This window comes from Furipterus horrens, unplaced genomic scaffold (assembly GCF_987537825.1).
Source record: "Furipterus horrens unplaced genomic scaffold, mFurHor1.1.pri manual_scaffold_8, whole genome shotgun sequence".
NCBI classification, from domain to species: domain Eukaryota; kingdom Metazoa; phylum Chordata; class Mammalia; order Chiroptera; family Furipteridae; genus Furipterus; species Furipterus horrens.
This window is the reverse complement of record NW_028327178.1, coordinates 51,216,248-51,235,372: the sequence shown is the minus strand read 5'-3', so window position 1 is coordinate 51,235,372 and position 19,125 is coordinate 51,216,248. Positions and strand designations below refer to the sequence as shown.

The 19,125-nt window shown below is 40.0% G+C and overlaps 1 protein-coding gene across 3 annotated transcripts in view; it reads left to right on the top strand.

Moving 5' to 3' along the window:
- PPP4R1 (protein phosphatase 4 regulatory subunit 1) overlaps positions 1–17,187 on the top strand; it is an 88,718-nt gene extending 71,531 nt beyond the window's left edge. For all 3 annotated transcript variants that reach the window (XM_090285810.1, XM_090285811.1, XM_090285812.1), the window contains 6 exons: positions 2,518–2,679; positions 6,947–7,047; positions 14,772–14,892; positions 14,989–15,123; positions 15,827–15,968; positions 16,934–17,187. In XM_090285810.1, the coding sequence (XP_090141936.1) occupies positions 2,518–2,679; positions 6,947–7,047; positions 14,772–14,892; positions 14,989–15,123; positions 15,827–15,968; positions 16,934–17,097 (825 nt within the window). In that variant the 3' untranslated portion in view covers positions 17,098–17,187. The remainder of the gene's footprint in view (positions 1–2,517; positions 2,680–6,946; positions 7,048–14,771; positions 14,893–14,988; positions 15,124–15,826; positions 15,969–16,933) is intronic.
- Positions 17,188–19,125: the final 1,938 nt, after the last annotated feature.

The following is a 19,125-nucleotide window of genomic DNA, read 5'->3' as shown; positions in this document are numbered from 1 at the left end:
TAAGTTCCTAATTTACAAATGTGCTATTGTCTAAAATTTACGTATAGGTTAATTCTTAAGAATATATGATTTAGTTTTCTCCCTAGAAATAATGTTACAAATGCTTCTACTATTTTAAAACCTTCACAGAACTGTAGTATTATTGGCACAGCTGAATTTGGAGCTTGGAGCTCTATGAGTATCTGTGCAGGTGGGAGAAGGTTAACAGTGTGTGTGCGTGTGTGCTCTTCCCTGTACTGCACACCATCACACCCTTTGAAAGAGCACAGATGGTGAAACGTTGACCCTTGGTCATTGGTCTGAATATCTGACTTTTCTGTGGCTCTTCTCCTAGGCTTTGTTGACTTAACTTCCTCTACATTGGGTATGAATTCCTTAAATCAAAATTTTGCCTGCCTTCCATAAAACCCATTTCTTCAATGGAATAAATCTCAGTTTTTAAGAAAGCTGTCTGGTTAGACTAATTTATACTGAGAAATGAATGATTTTTCTTTAAAATGTCTTAGTAATTTTTACAGTTTTTAAGGAATCAGTTGACTCAGCAAGTTACAGCCTGAAAGTAACCTTGAGAGACCGTAGTTGACATTAACCCTCTGACCTAGGAGGTGAGGAAACCAGAGTCTGGACAGAGTGAATTTATCCCATGTTCACACACTTCTTCAGTGGTAAAATCGGGCTTATGTGTAGATTAATGCTTAAGAATATAGGATTTAGTTTCTCCCTAGAAAGGCTCAGTTGCCATAGAATGCTTTATCTTTTTTATTAGTGGTTTTCCTTCCTTATCCCACATCTTTCACAGTTCTTGCGGGACAGGTACTGCGGGCTCGCAGTGACTAGGAAGGCCCTGGATGGGCAGATTTCAGGCCTCTTATCCCCTCCCCTCCATCAGAACATCCCTGCCTTCTTCTGTTTAATATGCTGAACATCGGTATAATTTTTTTCAAGAACTGGTTCTAATGTTTGGGTTGGGATAAAACATTTGCTCTAAACAATTTCTAAGCAGGTAAAATTTTAAACATTAAAAATTTTTGATTGAGGTAATATAAAGAAAAAGTATTTTTAACTTAAAGTTTCCTGTAAATGCAAGCTATTTCCTTTTTTTATTTTTTCCTTATCCTTATCTGAGGATATGTGAGGATATGTTTTCATTGATTTTAGAGGGGGTGGGGAGAGAGAATGAATCATTGATGTGAGAGAGAAGCATCTATTGATTGGTCGTCCCCCCTACTTTCCCCAACCGCAGATTGATGCCCCAATTAACTGAGCCATCCGGCCAGGGTAAGGCATTTCTTTATAGTTCTTTTCCAGAGCAGTCCACAAAGGATTTTTATAGTCTTGTATTTCTTTAATTGCAAATTCCTGAAAAACCAGTTCTGTTGTTTTTTTAATCCAAAGTAGACTGTACAAGAATTGGAAGGGGAGCAGAAACAAGAGAATGACACTAGCCATGCTCTGGTCAGTGAGGGACATCAGTAAATCGGGCTGCCAGTGTTCAGAAAATAACAAAAACTATGCTATTAATAATTTTTAAACTTTTTTTTCCCTTCATAAATGAAAGGGAGGTAATACATACTGTGCAGGGATTTAAATATTTTTCTATTGAGTTTTTGACATAGTAGGTGCTTAAAACTTAATGTTTATTATTTTTATTCTGATTTTATTTTTTGAGATTAATAACACTCAGATGTTAATCAGCCATTATTTACAGTATTGTTCCCCCCTTATCTATGGGGGCTACCTTCCAAGACTCCCAATGGATGCCTGAAAACATAGCTAGTATCAAACCCTGAAAATACTGTTTTTTTCCTATGCATATATACCAAGGATTAAATTTAATTCATAAATTAAGCACAGTAAGAGATAAATAACAATAATAAAATAGAACCATTAAAACAATATACTCTTAATAAAAGTTATTTGAATGTGATTTCTCTCTCCCAGCAAACTAGCATGAATTTCTTCCTCCTTCATAATTTCATGGATAGGAGATATATTCTTACCACCGATCTAGCACCTTCAGCATATGATTTTTTTTTTTTTCTGTCCTTATTAAGTCAATAACTTTTACCCTCGCATGTCCAAATTGCCAGCATCACTCCTCTTGTGCTTTGGCACAATTATTAAGTAAAATTAAGATTACTTGAACACAAGCACTGCAATTCCATGACAGTCACTACGATAACCATGATGGCTACTAAGTGACTCATAGGCTGGAAGAGCACACAGCATGGAGAGGCTGGACAAAGGGATGGAAGATTCATGTCCCAGAAGGGGTGGAGCAGGATGTCGTGAAGCAGGATGGTGTGAGATTTCATCATGCTACTTAGAATGATACTCAGTTTAAAACTTAGGCATTGTTTATTTCTGGAACTTTCCACGTAATATTTTAGGACCACAGTTGACCAAAGGAACTGAAACCTTGGAAAGCAAAACTGCACATACTGGGAACCACTGTATTCTCTAAAGTTAAAGTAGTTTGTGTTGAGCTTACTAATGCAATTATTTTTATTTCTGCAGTGGAAAGTTCGAAGAACGTTAGCCTTCTCCATCCATGAGCTTGCGGTTATTCTTGGAGATCAGCTGACAGCTGCAGATCTGGTTCCAATTTTTAATGGCTTTTTAAAAGACCTCGATGAAGTCAGGATAGGTGTCCTTAAACACTTGCATGATTTTCTGAAGGTAATTTTAAACTCTTGTGCATAAAAGCACACTAAAATTCCACTGTAGATCTAAAATTTTGATTTTTTGCTACTCCTAAGGTCAGTTTCTGTTTGTTCTTTATAAGAAAATGTATCCAGGCCCTGACCAGCATGGTTTAGTTGGTTGGGTGTCATCTTATCTTGCAAAGTAGAAGATCACCAGTTCCGATTCCCAGTCAGGGCACATGTCTGGGTTGCTGTTTTGGTCCCCAATTGGGGAGTATATCAGAGGGAACCGATCAATGTTTCTTATTTACATCAATGTTTCTCTTCTTGTATCCGTAAGTCGATGGTGAGCTGTGACTTAAAAAAAAACAAAAAACTCACATTCTGATCAATTTTGCTGGTGTCATTTTAATTTAAAAAGTAATCATTCTAAATTTTATTTATTTTTATCCTCACCTGAGTACATTTCTTAATTGCTTTTAGAGAGAGAAGTCGGGGAGAGAGAGAGAGAAGCGTTGATGTGAGAGACAAATATCCATCGGTTGCCCCTTGTACACTCCTTGAGCAGGGACCAAACTTGCAACCCAGGCATGTGCCCTGACTGGGAATTAAACCCATGACCTTTCAGTTTACAGGATCATGCTCTGACCAACCGTGCCACACCAGCCAGGGCTAAATTTTATTTTCAAATGATGTTTAAAATGTCTGTAAATATTTGTACTTTTTCAAAATTATTGAATTAAATATATGTAAAAGCTTTTCATTAACATTAAGTTTAGAGGCTCCATGTGGTGTTTCAGAAGTGAGAATTTACTAAACCTTAGTCCTCACTCCTTTGATGGGTCTTTGGTGTCCAAGGTGAACAGCCCTGACTTTACAAGTTGCTTAATCCTGGAATACGATTGTTTCTTAGACTTTAGCCTTGAGATTGGCACTCTTGTAGTTTTTTTTTTTTTTTAATTTTCAATTACAGTTTGTATTAAATATATATTTGTATTAATTTTAGGTGTATAGCATAGTGGTTAGATAATCAAATACTTTATGAAGTATTCCCCCAATATTTTCAGTACCTACCTGGCACCATACATTAGCAATTTTCCAGTGGTGTGCCAAAAGAATTTTTAAAACATGCATTACCTGACTGTTTAGTCAGGGGCACTGATCTCTCTTCTCTCAGATTGTCAAAAACAATGACACAGCCAACACAACAATAGCCATATGGTGTGAATTAATCAAAATTATACCTGTGTTTTTTATCAGATCAGCAAAAATGTTTTTTTGGTGTGCTGCAGAATTTTAGTAATTAGTTATTGTATCCATAAGATGAAAAAGGTTGATAATTACTGCCATACATAGTTATTCCAATGCTGTTGACTATACTCTCTACAGTACTGTACTTTAAATATCAGTTACTATTTTTTAACTACCAATTTGAAGTTCTTAATCCTTCACTTTTTTCTCCTACACCTCTGGAAGTCAACAGTCTGGTTTCTCTCTTAGTTTGAAGATTTGAGGTACAGAGTACCTGAGTGGAGGGATTACCTTGTAATCCTACTTTTTAAAAAACATTGATAACATGTTGTTATATTTTATACATATTATTTTGAAATTTCTCTAGTTTCCCCAATAATGTTCTTTGTAGCCTTTTCTTTCCTCAATTCAGATTCCAATCAGGAGTTGCATATTGAATTCAAATATGTGTCTTTAGTTCCCTTAAATCTAGAACATTTCCCCTGACTTTTGTCTTTAATGTGGTTGGCTCTTTTGGGGAGAGGACAGCTGATTTACAGAATGACCCTTAATTTGAAGTTGTTCAAGTGGTGTTACACAATTAGATTCAGGTTAAACAGGTTTTCTTTGCAGGAATATTACCTATCTATGTAGGTCAGCAGGTGTTTTCTGAGTGCATCACATCAGGGCTAATACAATATTATCTCTTAGGGATTACTGGTGACGCTGAGTCCAGTCACTTGGTTATGGTGGTTTCAGCTCACTTCCTCCATTGTAAAATGACTGTTTCACCTTTATTTATTTTTTTAGATATATTTTATTGATTATGCTGTTCCAGTTATCCCCATTTTTCCCCTTTTCCCCCTCTCCCTTTCCTCCCCTCTTAGTTCATGCATGTGAGTTCTTTGGCTTCTCCATTTCCTACACTGTTCTTAACATTCCCCTCGCCTTTATGATAAATAACTTCTTAATGCAGGTGAGGCTTTCAAACTCTGAACACCCTTTTTGCCCCAATTCTTTCACCTAGTGCTTTTTGCATACATGCATCTGATGCAGTTCTTGCCTAAATCAGTTGTTACTGTGTTGGTTATAAAATACTGATTTTCTCTTTTTATAATTCCTCCTACATTTTTGAATTGTCTTTGTCACATAAAGGTAACTTTCCCTTTTCTTTCTCCCCATTTTTGGAAATATTTTTAAAATCAGTATGATCTCAATAATTATTTTTTTATTCAATGTAATGTGATGCATTTTTGACATTTGTCATGAGCATCAAATTTGGCTAATAGAAACCCCTTAAAGCTGCCTCCAGTGTTTTTGTTTTTGTTTTTTCTCTCATTTTTAAACATATCTTTACCATGAGGCTCACCTTCTTTTTCTGCTCCATCCTGGAGTTAGCTATTTCTCCTAGAGCCCTGCTATTTTTCAGTAGAGCGTGGTATTTAGAAGCCAAGATCCAGGCACTCTTAGATGTGCACATTGCTCCTGTGGTGTCATTTGTTTTAGGCTTTTTTAGAGACAGGAGCTAGGCAAGGCTTTTTGTTTTACAGTTTTGGGTTTTTTTGTTTTGTTTTGGTTTGGTTTGGTTTTTTGGCTTCATATTGTTCTCTCTACTTCTAATCCAGTACCTTTCTTCACTTTATATGTTTTCTTCTCTCATAGTAAAATTCTGTTAACAACATTAATATATTTAGTCATTTGAACCTCCTGTGTACATGAAATAGTTTCAGAATTACTCCATCAATAATAATTGCAACATCGAGTCAACTAAGTAATGCTGAAGATTTCATTCAGCACTTTCTATCCTTAGAACATGTGCCATGAAGATGTATGGTCAGAGTACTAAGTTCAAACTTAGATGTGTTTTTCCTGTGTGATTCTTATTTATTTGATGTATAGTTATGTTTATTTACTTCTGTTTATATCACATTTTAGGGTTTCCCCCTTGTTGACTATAAACTAATTTTAAATATTGATAGCATAATTATTGAGATGGGGGGGCAAGAGTCATCATCATCATCATCATCATCATCATCATCGGCAGCCGTCCGTCTCGAGAGACGATGGTGTAGCTTCTTAAGAGTCTATCTGCACCGCCGAGAATGGTTGTGCAGTCCGACTCGGGAGTGACACGGTATCTGTCTCCTCCCGTGTTGATGCTGGAGTGTCCTCTCCAGTGAAGCTGAAGCTACGGAGCCTGGGCAGGGTGATATGGAGGGTCTGCTGTTGCCCATGCAGCAGACCCCCCCTCTCTTCGCAGCTGAAGGGTCCAAGGGAAAGACGGAGTCAATACAGCTTGGCTTCAGGTGCGCCGCAGGAGTTGCCAGTGTTGACTACAACGTCAAACCACCTTAGGGACTCCGGCTCCGGATTTTCTGTCGGGGTTTACTCCCTTAGCCTTTCCCCTGAAGAGGTATGCCGCAAGGCAGCGGAGGTTTTTTGGAGTCAGAGTTTTCCTTCTCTGATGTGCCCTGACTGGAAGATCGAACCAGCGACACTTAGCTCGCAGGCCGACGCTCAATCCACTGAGCCAAACCAGCCAGGGACGGGGGGCAAGAGTAGATTTACAGTTATGAGTACGTGAAACAGTTTATTCTTGTATTATTATTTATTAATTATTTTATTATTTTCTATATGAACAACTAAAACTACTTTTGCTCCACCCTATATTTTTTGAGCACCTGTTATGTACTACCATCATATTGCCATCTGCTGGGCTCATATATGTGAATCAGAGCATAATTTCTGTCTTCAAAGAGTTTGTGATAATGAGGGTGTCATATGAATAAAGTGAATGAGTGCTATAATAAAGCTGTGCCGAGGTACTGTAGAGTTTGGTGGAAGTCGCTTGCTCGAGAAACAGATCTTTGAAAAGACAATAGTGACTCTTGAAGGTAAATGGGATTATCAGGGGGAAAAAACGTAATATCTATTTTTAAGACAATTAAGTGTAGCTACTAAATAATTCTCCTTTAGAAGAATTAACCGTATTATTTGTAGTCATTTTTAAGCAGTCTAGTAAAAGAAGTAATGTCTGTACCTTGTCCTAGTTAATCTTTTTGTTATTTCAGCTTCTTCATATTGACAAAAGAAGAGAATATCTTTATCAACTTCAGGAGTTTTTGGTGACAGATAATAGTAGAAATTGGCGCTTTCGAGCTGAACTGGCTGAGTAAGTTCTAACAATTGATTGGTATATGTTTACTTCATCTTTACCATTTCCAGATTCATTCATTATTTTTTGTAGATCCAAGTTATGTGCGATATCCTTTTCCTTTAACGTTTCTTCAATGCAGTGAATTTTCTTAACTTTTTGTAAAGTCTATTTCTCTCCTTTTTTTTTTTTTTTTTTTTTTTTTTTTGGTAAATTGAGGTAAAATACACATAACCAAAGTTGCATTTGGTGACATTTAGTATGTTCATAATGTTACACAACCAAAAAGACTGTATAGTTCTGGAACACGTCATCATCACAAAAGGAAGCCTTCACCCCCAGCCTGTGGCAGTCATTGATCTACTTTCTGTCTCTGGATTTGCCTATTCTGAGCATTTTATATATGTGGAATTATATAATATGTGGCTTTCTGTGTCTGGCTTCTTCACTTAGCATAATGTTTTTAAGATTTATTCATATTGTATGTAGCATTTATGAGCACTTTATTACTTTCTATAATTGAAGAATACTCCATTGCGTGAATATTACCACTTTTTAAAATCCATTCACCCACTGGTGGGCATTTAGGTTGTTTCTACCTTTTAACTGTTACGAATATGGTGCCCTGAACATTCATATAGAGGTTTCTTTTTTTAAAGTATATTTTATAGATTATGCTGTTCAGTTCTCCCAATTTTCTTCCCTTTGTCCCCTCTATATGGTACCCCCCTCCCTTCCACTGGTGCCCCCTCAGTTCATGTCCGTGGGTCATGCATATAAGTTCTTAGGCTTCACCCTTTCCTATACTACTATTAACATTCCCCTGTTTTGTTCGTACCAAATAATGGTTCTTAATCCCTGTACCATTTCCCCATTTCTTCCCCCATCTCCCTCCCAGCTGATAACCCTCCAAAAGATCCCCATACCTGTGATTCTGTTCCTATTCTGGTGTGCTTAGTTGGGTTTTGTTGTTGATAGTTGTGAGTTTGTTGTCATTTTAATGTTCATAGTTTTGATCTTCTTTTTCTTAAATAAGTCCCTTTAACATTTCATGTGATAATGACTTGGTGATGAGGAATTCCTTTAACTTTACCTTGTCTGGGAAGCGCTTCACCTGCCCTTCCATTCCAAATGATAGCTTTGCTGGATAGAGTAATCTTGATTGTAGGTCCTTGCCTTTCATCACATTGAATACTTCTTACCCGTCGCTTCTTGCCTGTAACATTTTTTTTTTTTTTTTTTTTTTTTGAGAAATCAGCTGACAGTTTTATGGGAACTCCTTTGTAGGTACTCTCTTCTTTTGCTGCTTTTAAGATTCTCACTTTAACCTTTGACATTTTAATTATGATGTATTTTGGTGTGGCCCTTTTGGGGGTCCAACTTGTTTGGGATTCTCTGTGCTTCCTGTTATTGTATGTCTTTTTTCCTTAACCAAATTAGGGAAGTTTTCTTTCATTATTTTTTTCAAACAAGTTTTCAATTTCTTGCTCTTCCTCTTCTGCTTCTGGCATCCCTATGATTTGGATGTTGGTATGTTTAAAGTTGTCCCAGATGTTCCTAATCTCTCGTCTTTTTCAATTCTTGTTTCTTCTTTCTGTTCGGGGTGAATGTTTATTTCTTCCTTTTATTCCAAATTGTTGATTTGAATCCCGGCTTCCTTCCCATCACTGTTGGTTTCCTGTATATTATTTTTTATTTCACTTCTTCCTTTGTAGCTGTAATCAGTCATTTCTCTGAACAATTTTATCACCACTATTTTGAACTCTGCATCATGTAGGTTGGCTATCTCCATTTCTTTTAGTACTTTTCCTGGAGTTTTGTTTTTTCATCTAGGCCATATTTCTTTGCAACCTCAATTTGGCAGCCTCCTTGTGTTTGTTTCTGTGTATTGGGTAGAGCTGCTTCGATTCCAAGTATGGCCCAATATAGTAGGTGTTCTGTAGGGTATTGTGACACTGCCTCCGCTATGATCCAAACTGGATACTCGAGGTGTGCCTTTCATGTGGGCAGAGTACACCCTCCTCTTGTAGTTGAGCCTTGGCTGCTGTTGGCAGATCAATGGGAGGGATTTACCCAGGCCAGTCAGATGCAAGGACTGGCAGAGACCACTGACCACCAAACTTTACACTCCATGGAGAGTCAGCTGTGCAGGGACAGGGTAGTGGTGCTCCGATGTGGTCTGCAGCTGTCCACTGGGTACGCTGGCCCTGGGGGTTGGGGCGGAGGAAGAAACTGCCGGTTTCTCAGCAGAGTCTGCTTGTTTAAAGGGTCCCCACGGTCCTAGAACGTCCGCAGACCCACCCACTCTGGAAACGACAGCCAGGGCAACAGCTAGAGTGGTGCCAGTCTCATATGGGAAGTGAGAGAAGTGCCTGGAAAAGGGGCCAGTGCTGAGCAAGAGGCATTGTTCCCTTTCAGACCCCTCCCCCACACAGTGCCACAATGTGGTGAAACAGGTCACCCAAACTGACGAATACCTAAGGCTCCACCCCTTACAATGTAACAGGAGCAACAGCTATACCTAAGACAGAGGCAAACAAACACAGGAGTCTGTCAGGATGAGAAGACAGAGAAGTATGCCCTATGGCGGGAACAGATCAAGGTTCCAGTGGGAGAACTAAGTAACGAGGAGATAGCCAGCCCAGCAGACGAGGAGTTAGTCAACCTAACAGATACAGAATTCCAAACACTGGTGTTAAAGAGGTTCACGGACTTGACAGATATGCTTAAGTATAGCAAATGGAGAAAGGGAAAAGTGAAGGCTATGCTAAATGAAACAAAGAAAAATCCACACAGAACCAATGGTGAAGGGAAGGAAACCGAGGCTTCAAATCAAGGAAGAACAAAACAGTCAACCAATACAGAAGGAGGAAACAAGAATTGAAAAAAATGAGGAGAGGCTTAGGAAACTCTGGGACAAGTTTAAACATGCCAATATCTGAATGATAGGGGTGCCAAAAGGAGAAGAGGAAAAGCAAGAAATTGCAAGCTTATGTGAAAAAATAATGAAAACTTCCCAAATTTGGTGAAGGAAATAGACATACATGTCCAAGAAGCACAGAGAGTCCCAAACAACCTAGACCCAAAGAGGACCACACCAAGACACATCACAATTAAAATGCCAAAAGTGAAAGATAAAGAGAGAATCTTAAAAGCAGCAAGAGAAAAGCAGGGAGTTACCTACAAAGGGATATCTATAAGACTGTCAGCTGGTTTCTCAAAAAAAACTTTGCAGGCAAGAGGGATTGGCAAGAAGTATTCAAAGTGAAGAAGAGCAAGGACCTACAATCAAGTTTACTCTATTCAGCAAAGCTTTATTTAAAATGGAAGGGCAGATAAAGTGCTTCCCAGACAAGGTAAAGCTAAAGGAATTCCTCATCACCAAGCCATTATTATATGAAATGTTAAAGGGATTTACTTATGAAAAAAGATAAAAACAATGAACGTTAAAATGAGAACAAACTCTTGACTTCCAGCCAAGATGGAGGTGTAGACAGACATACTGCATCTTCCTCCACAACTAAGAAGGAATACAACTACCTCAAAACTAGAGACAACCAGAAGTTCCAGAAAATCAAACTACAAGGAAGTCCAGCAAACAGAGATATAAAGAAGAAATACTCATCCAGACAGGTAGGAGGGGTGGAGCCAGGGCAGAGAGGACGCGGTGTGGTGGCTGGCAGCGGCGCACCAGTGGAAAGCGTAGTCACATTTTTTAAAAAGTCAGGAGGGACACCTGGGGAGGGTTCCCAGCTCCTCACTGGACCTCGCAACTCACGGTCCCAGCACCGGGGAAAATCAAGCCTCATTGCTTCTGACTGTGCAGACCAGTGGGGGTTGGGGTGGGGGGAGAAACTGCCTGTCTCAGCAGAGTCCACTTGTTTAAAGGGCCCCCACGGTCCTAGAACATCCACAGACCTACCTACTCTGGGAACGATGGCCAGAGCAACAGCTAGAGGGGCGCCAGTCCAGTGCGGAAGTGGGAGAGGTGCCTGGAAAAGGGGCGAGTGCTGAGCAGGTGGCATTGTTCTCTCTCGGACCCCTGCCCCACATACAGCGCCACAACTTGGTGAAACAGGTCTCCCTGTACTGACGAATCCCTAAGGCTCCGACCCTTACAATGTATCTGGAGCAACAGCTCTACCTGGGATGTGGAAGCAAACAAACACAGGAGCCTGTCAGAATGAAGAGACAGAGAAATATGGCCCAAAAGGGGAACGGATCAAGGTTCCAGTGGGAGAACTGAGCGACGAGGAGATAGCCAGCCTAACAGATGAGGAGATAGACAACCTAACAGACGCAGAATTCAAAACACTGGTCATAAAGCTGCTCACAGGCTTGACAGATATGCTTGAGTATGGCAAACATGTAAGAGAAGTGAAGCTTATGCTAAGTGAAACTTAAGGAAAATCCACACAAAACCAACGTTGTAAGGAAGGAAACCGGGGTTCAAATCAATGATTCAGAACATAAGGAAGAAAAAAACAGTCAACCAGTGCAGAATAAGGATGCAAGAATTGAAAAAAATGAGGAACACTTCCCAAATTTCGCGAAGGACATGGACATACAGGTCCAGGAAGCACGGAGGGTCCCGTGGGAGGTGGACCCAGAGGAGACCACACCAGGATGCATCATGATTGAGATGCCAAAGGTGAAAGATAAAGAGAAGGGTCCTGGGGGCAAGAAGAAAGAGGGTGCCTATAGGACTATCAGCTGATTTCTCAGAGGACACTTTGCAGGCAGGAAGGGACTAGCAAGCAGTATTCAATGTGATGAAAAGCAACCTACAATCAAGATTACTCTCTCCAGCAAAGCTGTCATTTGGAATGGAACGGCAGATGAAGTGCTTCCCAGACAAGGTGAAGCTAAAGGAGCCCATCATCACCAAGCCATTATTATATGATATGTCAAAAGGACTTACTTAAGAAAAAGAAGATCAAAACTATGAACACTAAAATGACAACAAACTCACATCTATCAATAACTGAATCCAAAAAAAAAAAAAAAAAAACCCAACTAAGCAAACCAGAATAGGAACAGAATCATAGGCATGGGGATCATTTGGAAGGTTATCAGCTAGGAGGGGGAAGGGGGAGAATGGAGAAATGGTGCAGGGATTAAGAAGCATAACTGATAGGAACAAAATAACCAGGGGAATGTTAAGGATAGTATAGGAAAGGGTGAAGCCAAAGAACTTAGACATAGAACCCATGGACAGTGAACTAAGGGGGGCTGGGATTGCTGGAGGAAATAAAGGTACTGGGCAGGAGGAAGCAAAGGGAAAAGAAATTGGGAGAACTGTAACAACGTAAGTCAATAAAATATATTTTTTAAAAATACATACCCAGTTCTTCATGGCCTCGTCCATTGGGAAACTCAGGCAGCTGCAGCACAATCATCCAGGCATCCTTGAGTAGGAAGACCCCTCCCCCACCTCCCGATAGCCAGAGAACCCCCTCCTATACAAGTTTTTATTTGAACATCTACTTTCATTTTCTTTGAGGTGGATGGTAGGTCATTGGTAATCCTTGGTTTAATTTGTTGAGGAACTGCCAAACTATTTTCCATAGTGGCCGTATAGAATTGGGAGCCAGCAGGTTTTCTTTCAGGATGTTAAAGATGTCCCTCCACTGAATCCCAGTTTGCCTTGTTCCTGACTAGAAATGGCACACCTTCTCTTCTCCATTAGTGTGGAGCGTTGAATCCACCTAGCCTGGACTGAGCTGGATTTAGGTTCAATGTTGCTATGGTTACCTTCAGTGCACCATAAGCTGTAAGTGTTCTGTCAGTGGGCTGCCTTTGCCTCTTGCTGGGGCTGAGGGTGAGAGCTGAAGTGCTGGTGTGCCTTTTCATGTGTTACTAGTCCACCCTCAGCTTTCAGCTGCTCCTGCCCCCTGGGGAAACAAGTGGGTCTCTTCTCTTGCCCTTCCCCTTTGCTGTAGACTGTTTACAATGTGGTGGGCTTATTCTGGGATATGAGAGAATTACTGTTATTTTGGTTCAGCTTCAGTTTTGGGGAGGCCCTGTATGCCTGGGCTTTCTTAGAGTTACTGCCCCTGATCAGAAGAAGACTTCTGTATTAGTGTAGGGTCTTAGCTTGAGAAAATTTTGCTGCTCCTATCCCTGGAATAGAGTTTTTTTTCTCCTCTGCCCCCTGCTACAGTTTGTCTCCACTAGTAGCTTAAGGCTTTTGCTTTGTGTGAGAGAAGGGCCCACGGGATTGCATGGGGTTTCATGCCTGTCCCCAGTATCTGTCAGTCACCTTCGGCCTACTAAGAAACCTGTCCAGTTTCCTTTCCTGACCCTAGACTTTCTCATGGACACCCAGGAGAGGCTAGTGAAAAAGGTTGCAGTGTCAGAAAATAGGGTCAGTAAGTGTGCATTTCTCTATGAATATATACAGGTGCCTTTGTCATTGCTAATTATCTATATTGATGGTTATATGGCAGTGACTCCTTATCCAAGAAGGACATGTCTTACGACGCACAGTGGATGACTGAAACTGTAACCAAGCAAAACAGGCCACTTGGTGCTTCCAATGTACATGACTCAACAATTAGTGTTGAAGGATACAGGTTTTTATTAACAAGGTTCCAACCTTTTGGGGGGTCTGAGAGCACTTCTACTCAGAGCCCTCTTCTCCCACAAGACCCAGAACTTCCCTTGCTCCCCAAAAGGCTGCAAGCCAAACCATGCCCAAGAAGTTACCCATTTCCTTATCTGTCCATTAGCCAGTCACACAAACACATCTCCATCCCCTCCAGAATGTGCACTTACGGGTTTCAGAGTTGCCATCCTTTTGCAGCAGCTCTGTCCTTCAGGATCTGGGGTGTGCTGTTTTCAGCCTCCATGTAGCAGTTCAGGAATCCATGTGCCATGTTTTGGGATTTTTATTAAGTCAAATTAGGGTTACTTGGATACAACAAGCTTTGTGATACCATGACGGTTGATCTGATAGTCAGCTACTGTGACCAGCAGGGAGGTAGCATGTACAGTGGGGAGCTGCTAGACAAAGGGATACTTCAGTCCCAGGCCAGAGGAATGGGATGGCTTGAGATTTTCTCACACTCCTCAGAACAGTGTGCAATTTAAAACTTTTAAATTGCTTATTTCTGGAATTTTCCATTTCATATTTTTGGACCATGATTGACAGCTGGCATCCAAAACCATGACCACAGTTCAATTCCTGTTGTTTACAAATGTAAATAATCTCAAAACATAAAATCTGAAAGGCAAAAGTCTTGTTTGTATTCAAGTTATTTCTTCATGAGCATTGTTGCATCTCCTCAAATTAACCTGTTAGATGCTGTGAGTCTTCGGTTTTCATCAATCATAATAGGAACAGGCGGTGGAGAAGCACTTATCTTATCCCTATTTAATGTATCATTCCCTTAGAAGCTGCTTAGAGCCTTAACAAGTACACATTAGGCTACCTTAAACTGCTAGAACTTTCTTATTTAGATAACTGATTGTAGATGAAGGTTTCTTAGCACATTCTAAACAGTTACTATGAAAAAAAATGTGTTTCATGTTAAATACTTTGCTCTGTTTCTGTCCCTATGGACATAGACTTACGAAGACTAGAGGTAACGCTATGCATGAGAGACCAGGTAAATCACTAGTCTTTGCATGTGTTCATCATACAAATAGTATCCAGAATTAGAAATTATTCAGATGATCAGTCTATTTTCATTTGTCTTGTTTTAAAATTTTAACTATATTTTTCTAATTTATTTTTGTAGACAGCTGATTTTACTTCTAGAATTATATAGTCCCAGAGATGTTTATGACTATTTACGCCCCATTGCTCTGAATCTGTGTGCAGATAAAGTTTCTTCTGTTCGTTGGATTTCTTACAAGTTGGTATGTCTTAAAATTTTTACAATTTTAGGTCAGCAAAGTATTTAATAAGATCACAGAATGAAGATATTGCTGACTTCTCCATGTTCATTCTCCTAGGTCAGTGAGATGGTGAAGAAGCTTCACACAGCAACACCACCAACTTTTGGATTGGACCTTATCAATGAGCTTGTAGAAAATTTTGGTAGATGTCCCAAGTGGTCTGGTCGTCAAGCCTTTGTCTTTGTCTGCCAGGTAAATGAAGACTTAGCCGTTTGTGACACATTTTTATATCTAGAACTAGGTTTATTCTTTCATCCTTACCTCTGTCAACACCTTCCTTATTCTTAAAGGACAGAACTTTGCCACCTGGTTGTTATAGGACCCTCTGTTCCTCATTTGCGTATCTGTCTGGTTTACCAAGTCCTCTGTGTAGTCCACTGAGCTATTTTTTTTTAAAATAATTAATTAATTTGTTTATTTTATTTTTTGAGAGAGGGGAAAGGAGAAGGAGAGAAACATCACTGTGTGGTTGCCTCTCACTCGTGCCCCCAACTGGGGACCTGACGTGCAACCTAATAATGTGCCCTGACTGGGAATCAAACCAGCGACACGTGGCTCACAGGCCAACGCTCAATCCACTGAGCCACAGCAGCCAGTGCACTGAGCTCTTTATAAAGCTGGCACATCCACAACAGTCCCCTAGAGGGCACTCGGGGGGGTCTGGACGATAGCACAGGTGTGAAAATGAATGTGATCAGGAACACTCCAGGTCTCTGTATCTCAGTGGGGATTTGTATCATTTTTGCTTTGAGTTCCCAAGTCCCTGGAATACTGGTTTAAAAAACAGTACTAAAATCTCTAGCAATTATGTTGTTACAAAAAGACTTTGTTAGCCAGTATTATGGCTTAGTTTGACTACATTGGCAAATCTAAAGCAGTGACTTCTTTTCCCCAGACTGTCATTGAAGATGATTGCCTTCCCATGGACCAGTTTGCTGTGCATCTGATGCCACATTTGCTAACCTTAGCAAATGATAGGGTTCCAAACGTTAGAGTGCTACTTGCAAAGACATTAAGACAAACTCTACTAGAAAAAGGTAGGTACACAACTCTTGGGAAAAGTGTCTGTGGTGGGAAGGAGATTCATAGACGACATGAACAGATAAGAATCTAAGCAGTATAATGTGTTCATAGAAAGAATATGATAGAATAATATAAGTTGTTCATAGTGGTTCTCTCTGTGGGAGGACACAGAAGATTAAAGGGTGAAGAAAGGCACTTTTAATTATTACCCTTCTGTCCTAGGTGAATTTTTTTATAATTTAAAACTTACTAGTTTGAAAATTGGGCATTCACTTATGACTATGAAAAATGACTGCCTTTGGAGTACTCCCCACCCCCCTTGACATCTGTTATGTTGTTTGGGGGCAGGAGGCGTGTTTGTTTCCTCCTCCTCTTCATTCATCAAGCAAATGACAAATGCTCCACGTTATTTCCTTGGATGCAGATTATAAGCTCCTCAAGAGTCAGGTGGTTTTATTTGTTGTAGTCCCCCCAAAATGCTTAATATCACTTGAATGTATGAACTCATGAATGAATCACATAAGGTTTTTTAATATACTTCAAAGGATATGAGTAAATGAATATGTCTTTTTTTTTTCTCCTTTGGAACTCATTTTTTTTTAATGGCAATTATAATAAAAATGGCTAAAGAAGACTGGTTTTCCATGTGTGTTTAGTATTTGGAATTGTTTTTCCTTTTACTGAGCTAATTAATAGCTATAACTAGTGTAAGTTTTAATGTATTTATTAGTTTCAGTGCCATTGATCATTATGAGATAGTCAATCAAGATATACCTGATAATTCTCTTACATCTGGGGATCTTTGATATAACAAATCATTTTGAGTTACTGTTTATAATTCAGCATACCTTGTGGTTTATACTTGTAGAAAAATCATTTTATAACTTGTAGAAAAATCATTTTATAATTACTAAGAACTTTGTATACCTAACAAAGCTGAGATATTAGACTGTTTGTAATCTGCACTTCTCATTTCCAGATTATTTCCTAACCTCTGCCAGCTGTCATCAGGAAGCTGTAGAACAAACCATCATGGCTCTTCAGATGGATCGTGACAGTGATGTCAAGTATTTTGCAAGCATCCACCCTGCCAGTACCAAAATCTCTGAAGATGCCATGAGCACAGCTTCCTCAACCTACTAGAAAGCTTAAACCTTGGTGTCTTCCCCGCTTCCTAAGAAGCTGAGGTTCGACACGTGCTCCACACATGTGTGATCTAGGACGCTTTGGGAAGAGAGACCTTCCTCATTTGCAGGCTGAATTGCAGATGCAAGTTGCCTACATCAACGCCAGGGATTTTAAGAGTCAAGAGAAAGTACAGTAAACACTATTATCTTATCTTGACTTTAAGGGAAAATAATTTCTCAGAGGATTATAATTGTCACCGAGGCCTTAAATCTTCTGTCTTCCTGACTGAGTGAAACTTGAATTGGCAGAGCATTTTCCTTACGGAAGGGATGAGATTCCCAGAGACCTGTGTTGCTTTCTCCTGGTTTTATTTAATGACTGATAGATGGAATTATAGCCAGAAGATGGCTGTGAGCCAGGATGTAAAAGACACCTTCAGTATTAGCCCTCACCGTTTCCCTGCAAGCAAGGACTTGTGCGGTTCTGTGGTTAGCTGCCCAGTCCAGCCCTAAGCATGAATAGTTTTTGATGTGTATTAATGGGAAAGGAGATCTTAAAAAATTCTTCCTAAGGGCTTGATGCTAACACTAAAGTAGAATATGATTTTAACTCATAAATGCAGCATATTGCTGTATGCATTTACAGAACATTTGCTGAGTTATCTATGTCCTGAATTTTTTTCATGCTGGTCATGACCTGAATGAAATTAGCACGTATACTGTACGTCAGGTGTTTTTAACTTGATCATGATCAGCTCCGAGGTGCAACTTTTTCTTCTTATACTGTACATATCTGTGACCTCTCTTAGGAGTGTTGCAGTCTTTAATCATGCTGTTTAAAACTGTGTGGCACAAGTTCTCTTGTCCAATAAAATTTATTAAGAAGACCTGTATAGAGAGATATATACCCTTTTGATTATTTTATAGTTATTTGCAAATAAATGCAATTTGTGACCTGTATTAATGATTTAGTATAAAATGGGAAAACTAGATTAAAATTTTGTCTTTTAACTAGTTTAGTAATTTCTTTGAAATGTGCACACGCCTCCTGGGCTGGGTTCTGTCCTGGCAGGTGGCAGGGGCATCCTGGGTGCTGTGCTCCCTGAGGCTGGTCCAGGTGTGGCTTGTTCTTTGTCAGGTGTGTTATGATTAGTGGCAGCCAGTTCTGAGGTTGGCAAGGGCTGTTGGATCCTTGCTAACGTGCAGCTTTTGTTACACAAAATCTTCCAAGGGAAAAGAAATGGGCTTCCGGAGGCGGTTAAAAAAGCAAGCAAATATAGAAGAAAATTGTTGATTCAACAGTTCCTTGATATTTCCCAGGAGGCAAAAACAAAAACTGCAGAACAGTTCATACTCAAACTATTAACTTCACAATAGAAAAACAATTATGTCCTCATAGGGACTAAAGACTGGCAACTAATCTTAGGAAATATTCTGAATATTTTAGGATTTTTGAATAACCAAGGTGAAGAGAACTGCCTTTTTCTCAGCCCATATACTTGGTCATTGCCAGGTGTCCCTCCTCCCCTCCACACACAGGCTCCTTCCTCACCATCCTGCCTGACTCCTAGCTCTTGGGATGCCACGTGATCTCTGCTGCCCCTCCCCTTGTCAGAGAGAACTGTTTGTGAGCTTTCAGAGTGTCCCCAACTGACTGAATTTATCCAGCCAGAGGACTTCCTATTTGACCGCTTGTGGAGTGGCCTGAGGCTCACCCTTTTTTGCCAGGTCTTAGGGATATTTCTGTGGTGCCGGACCACTGTTGTTTTTAGAGCCTTCTAAATCTGAAATGGACAAGTGCCGAGATCCTGGGAGCACCATCAGGTTAGCGCTCTAAGAAATGCCCAGGCTGCCAGCATCTTGCCAGGGAAAACTGTTCTGGGCGACTTAGTCTGCTAGGCAGGCGCTGGGTGCACTGCTTGTTGCTGATTATTCTCAGACCTCTTAGGGTCCAGATCCCACTTTCTATGGGTATGAGTATTTCTCGGCACACTACGAGCTGAATGTCCTGTCCCGTCCAGTGTCAGCTGTCCTGGGGAACATG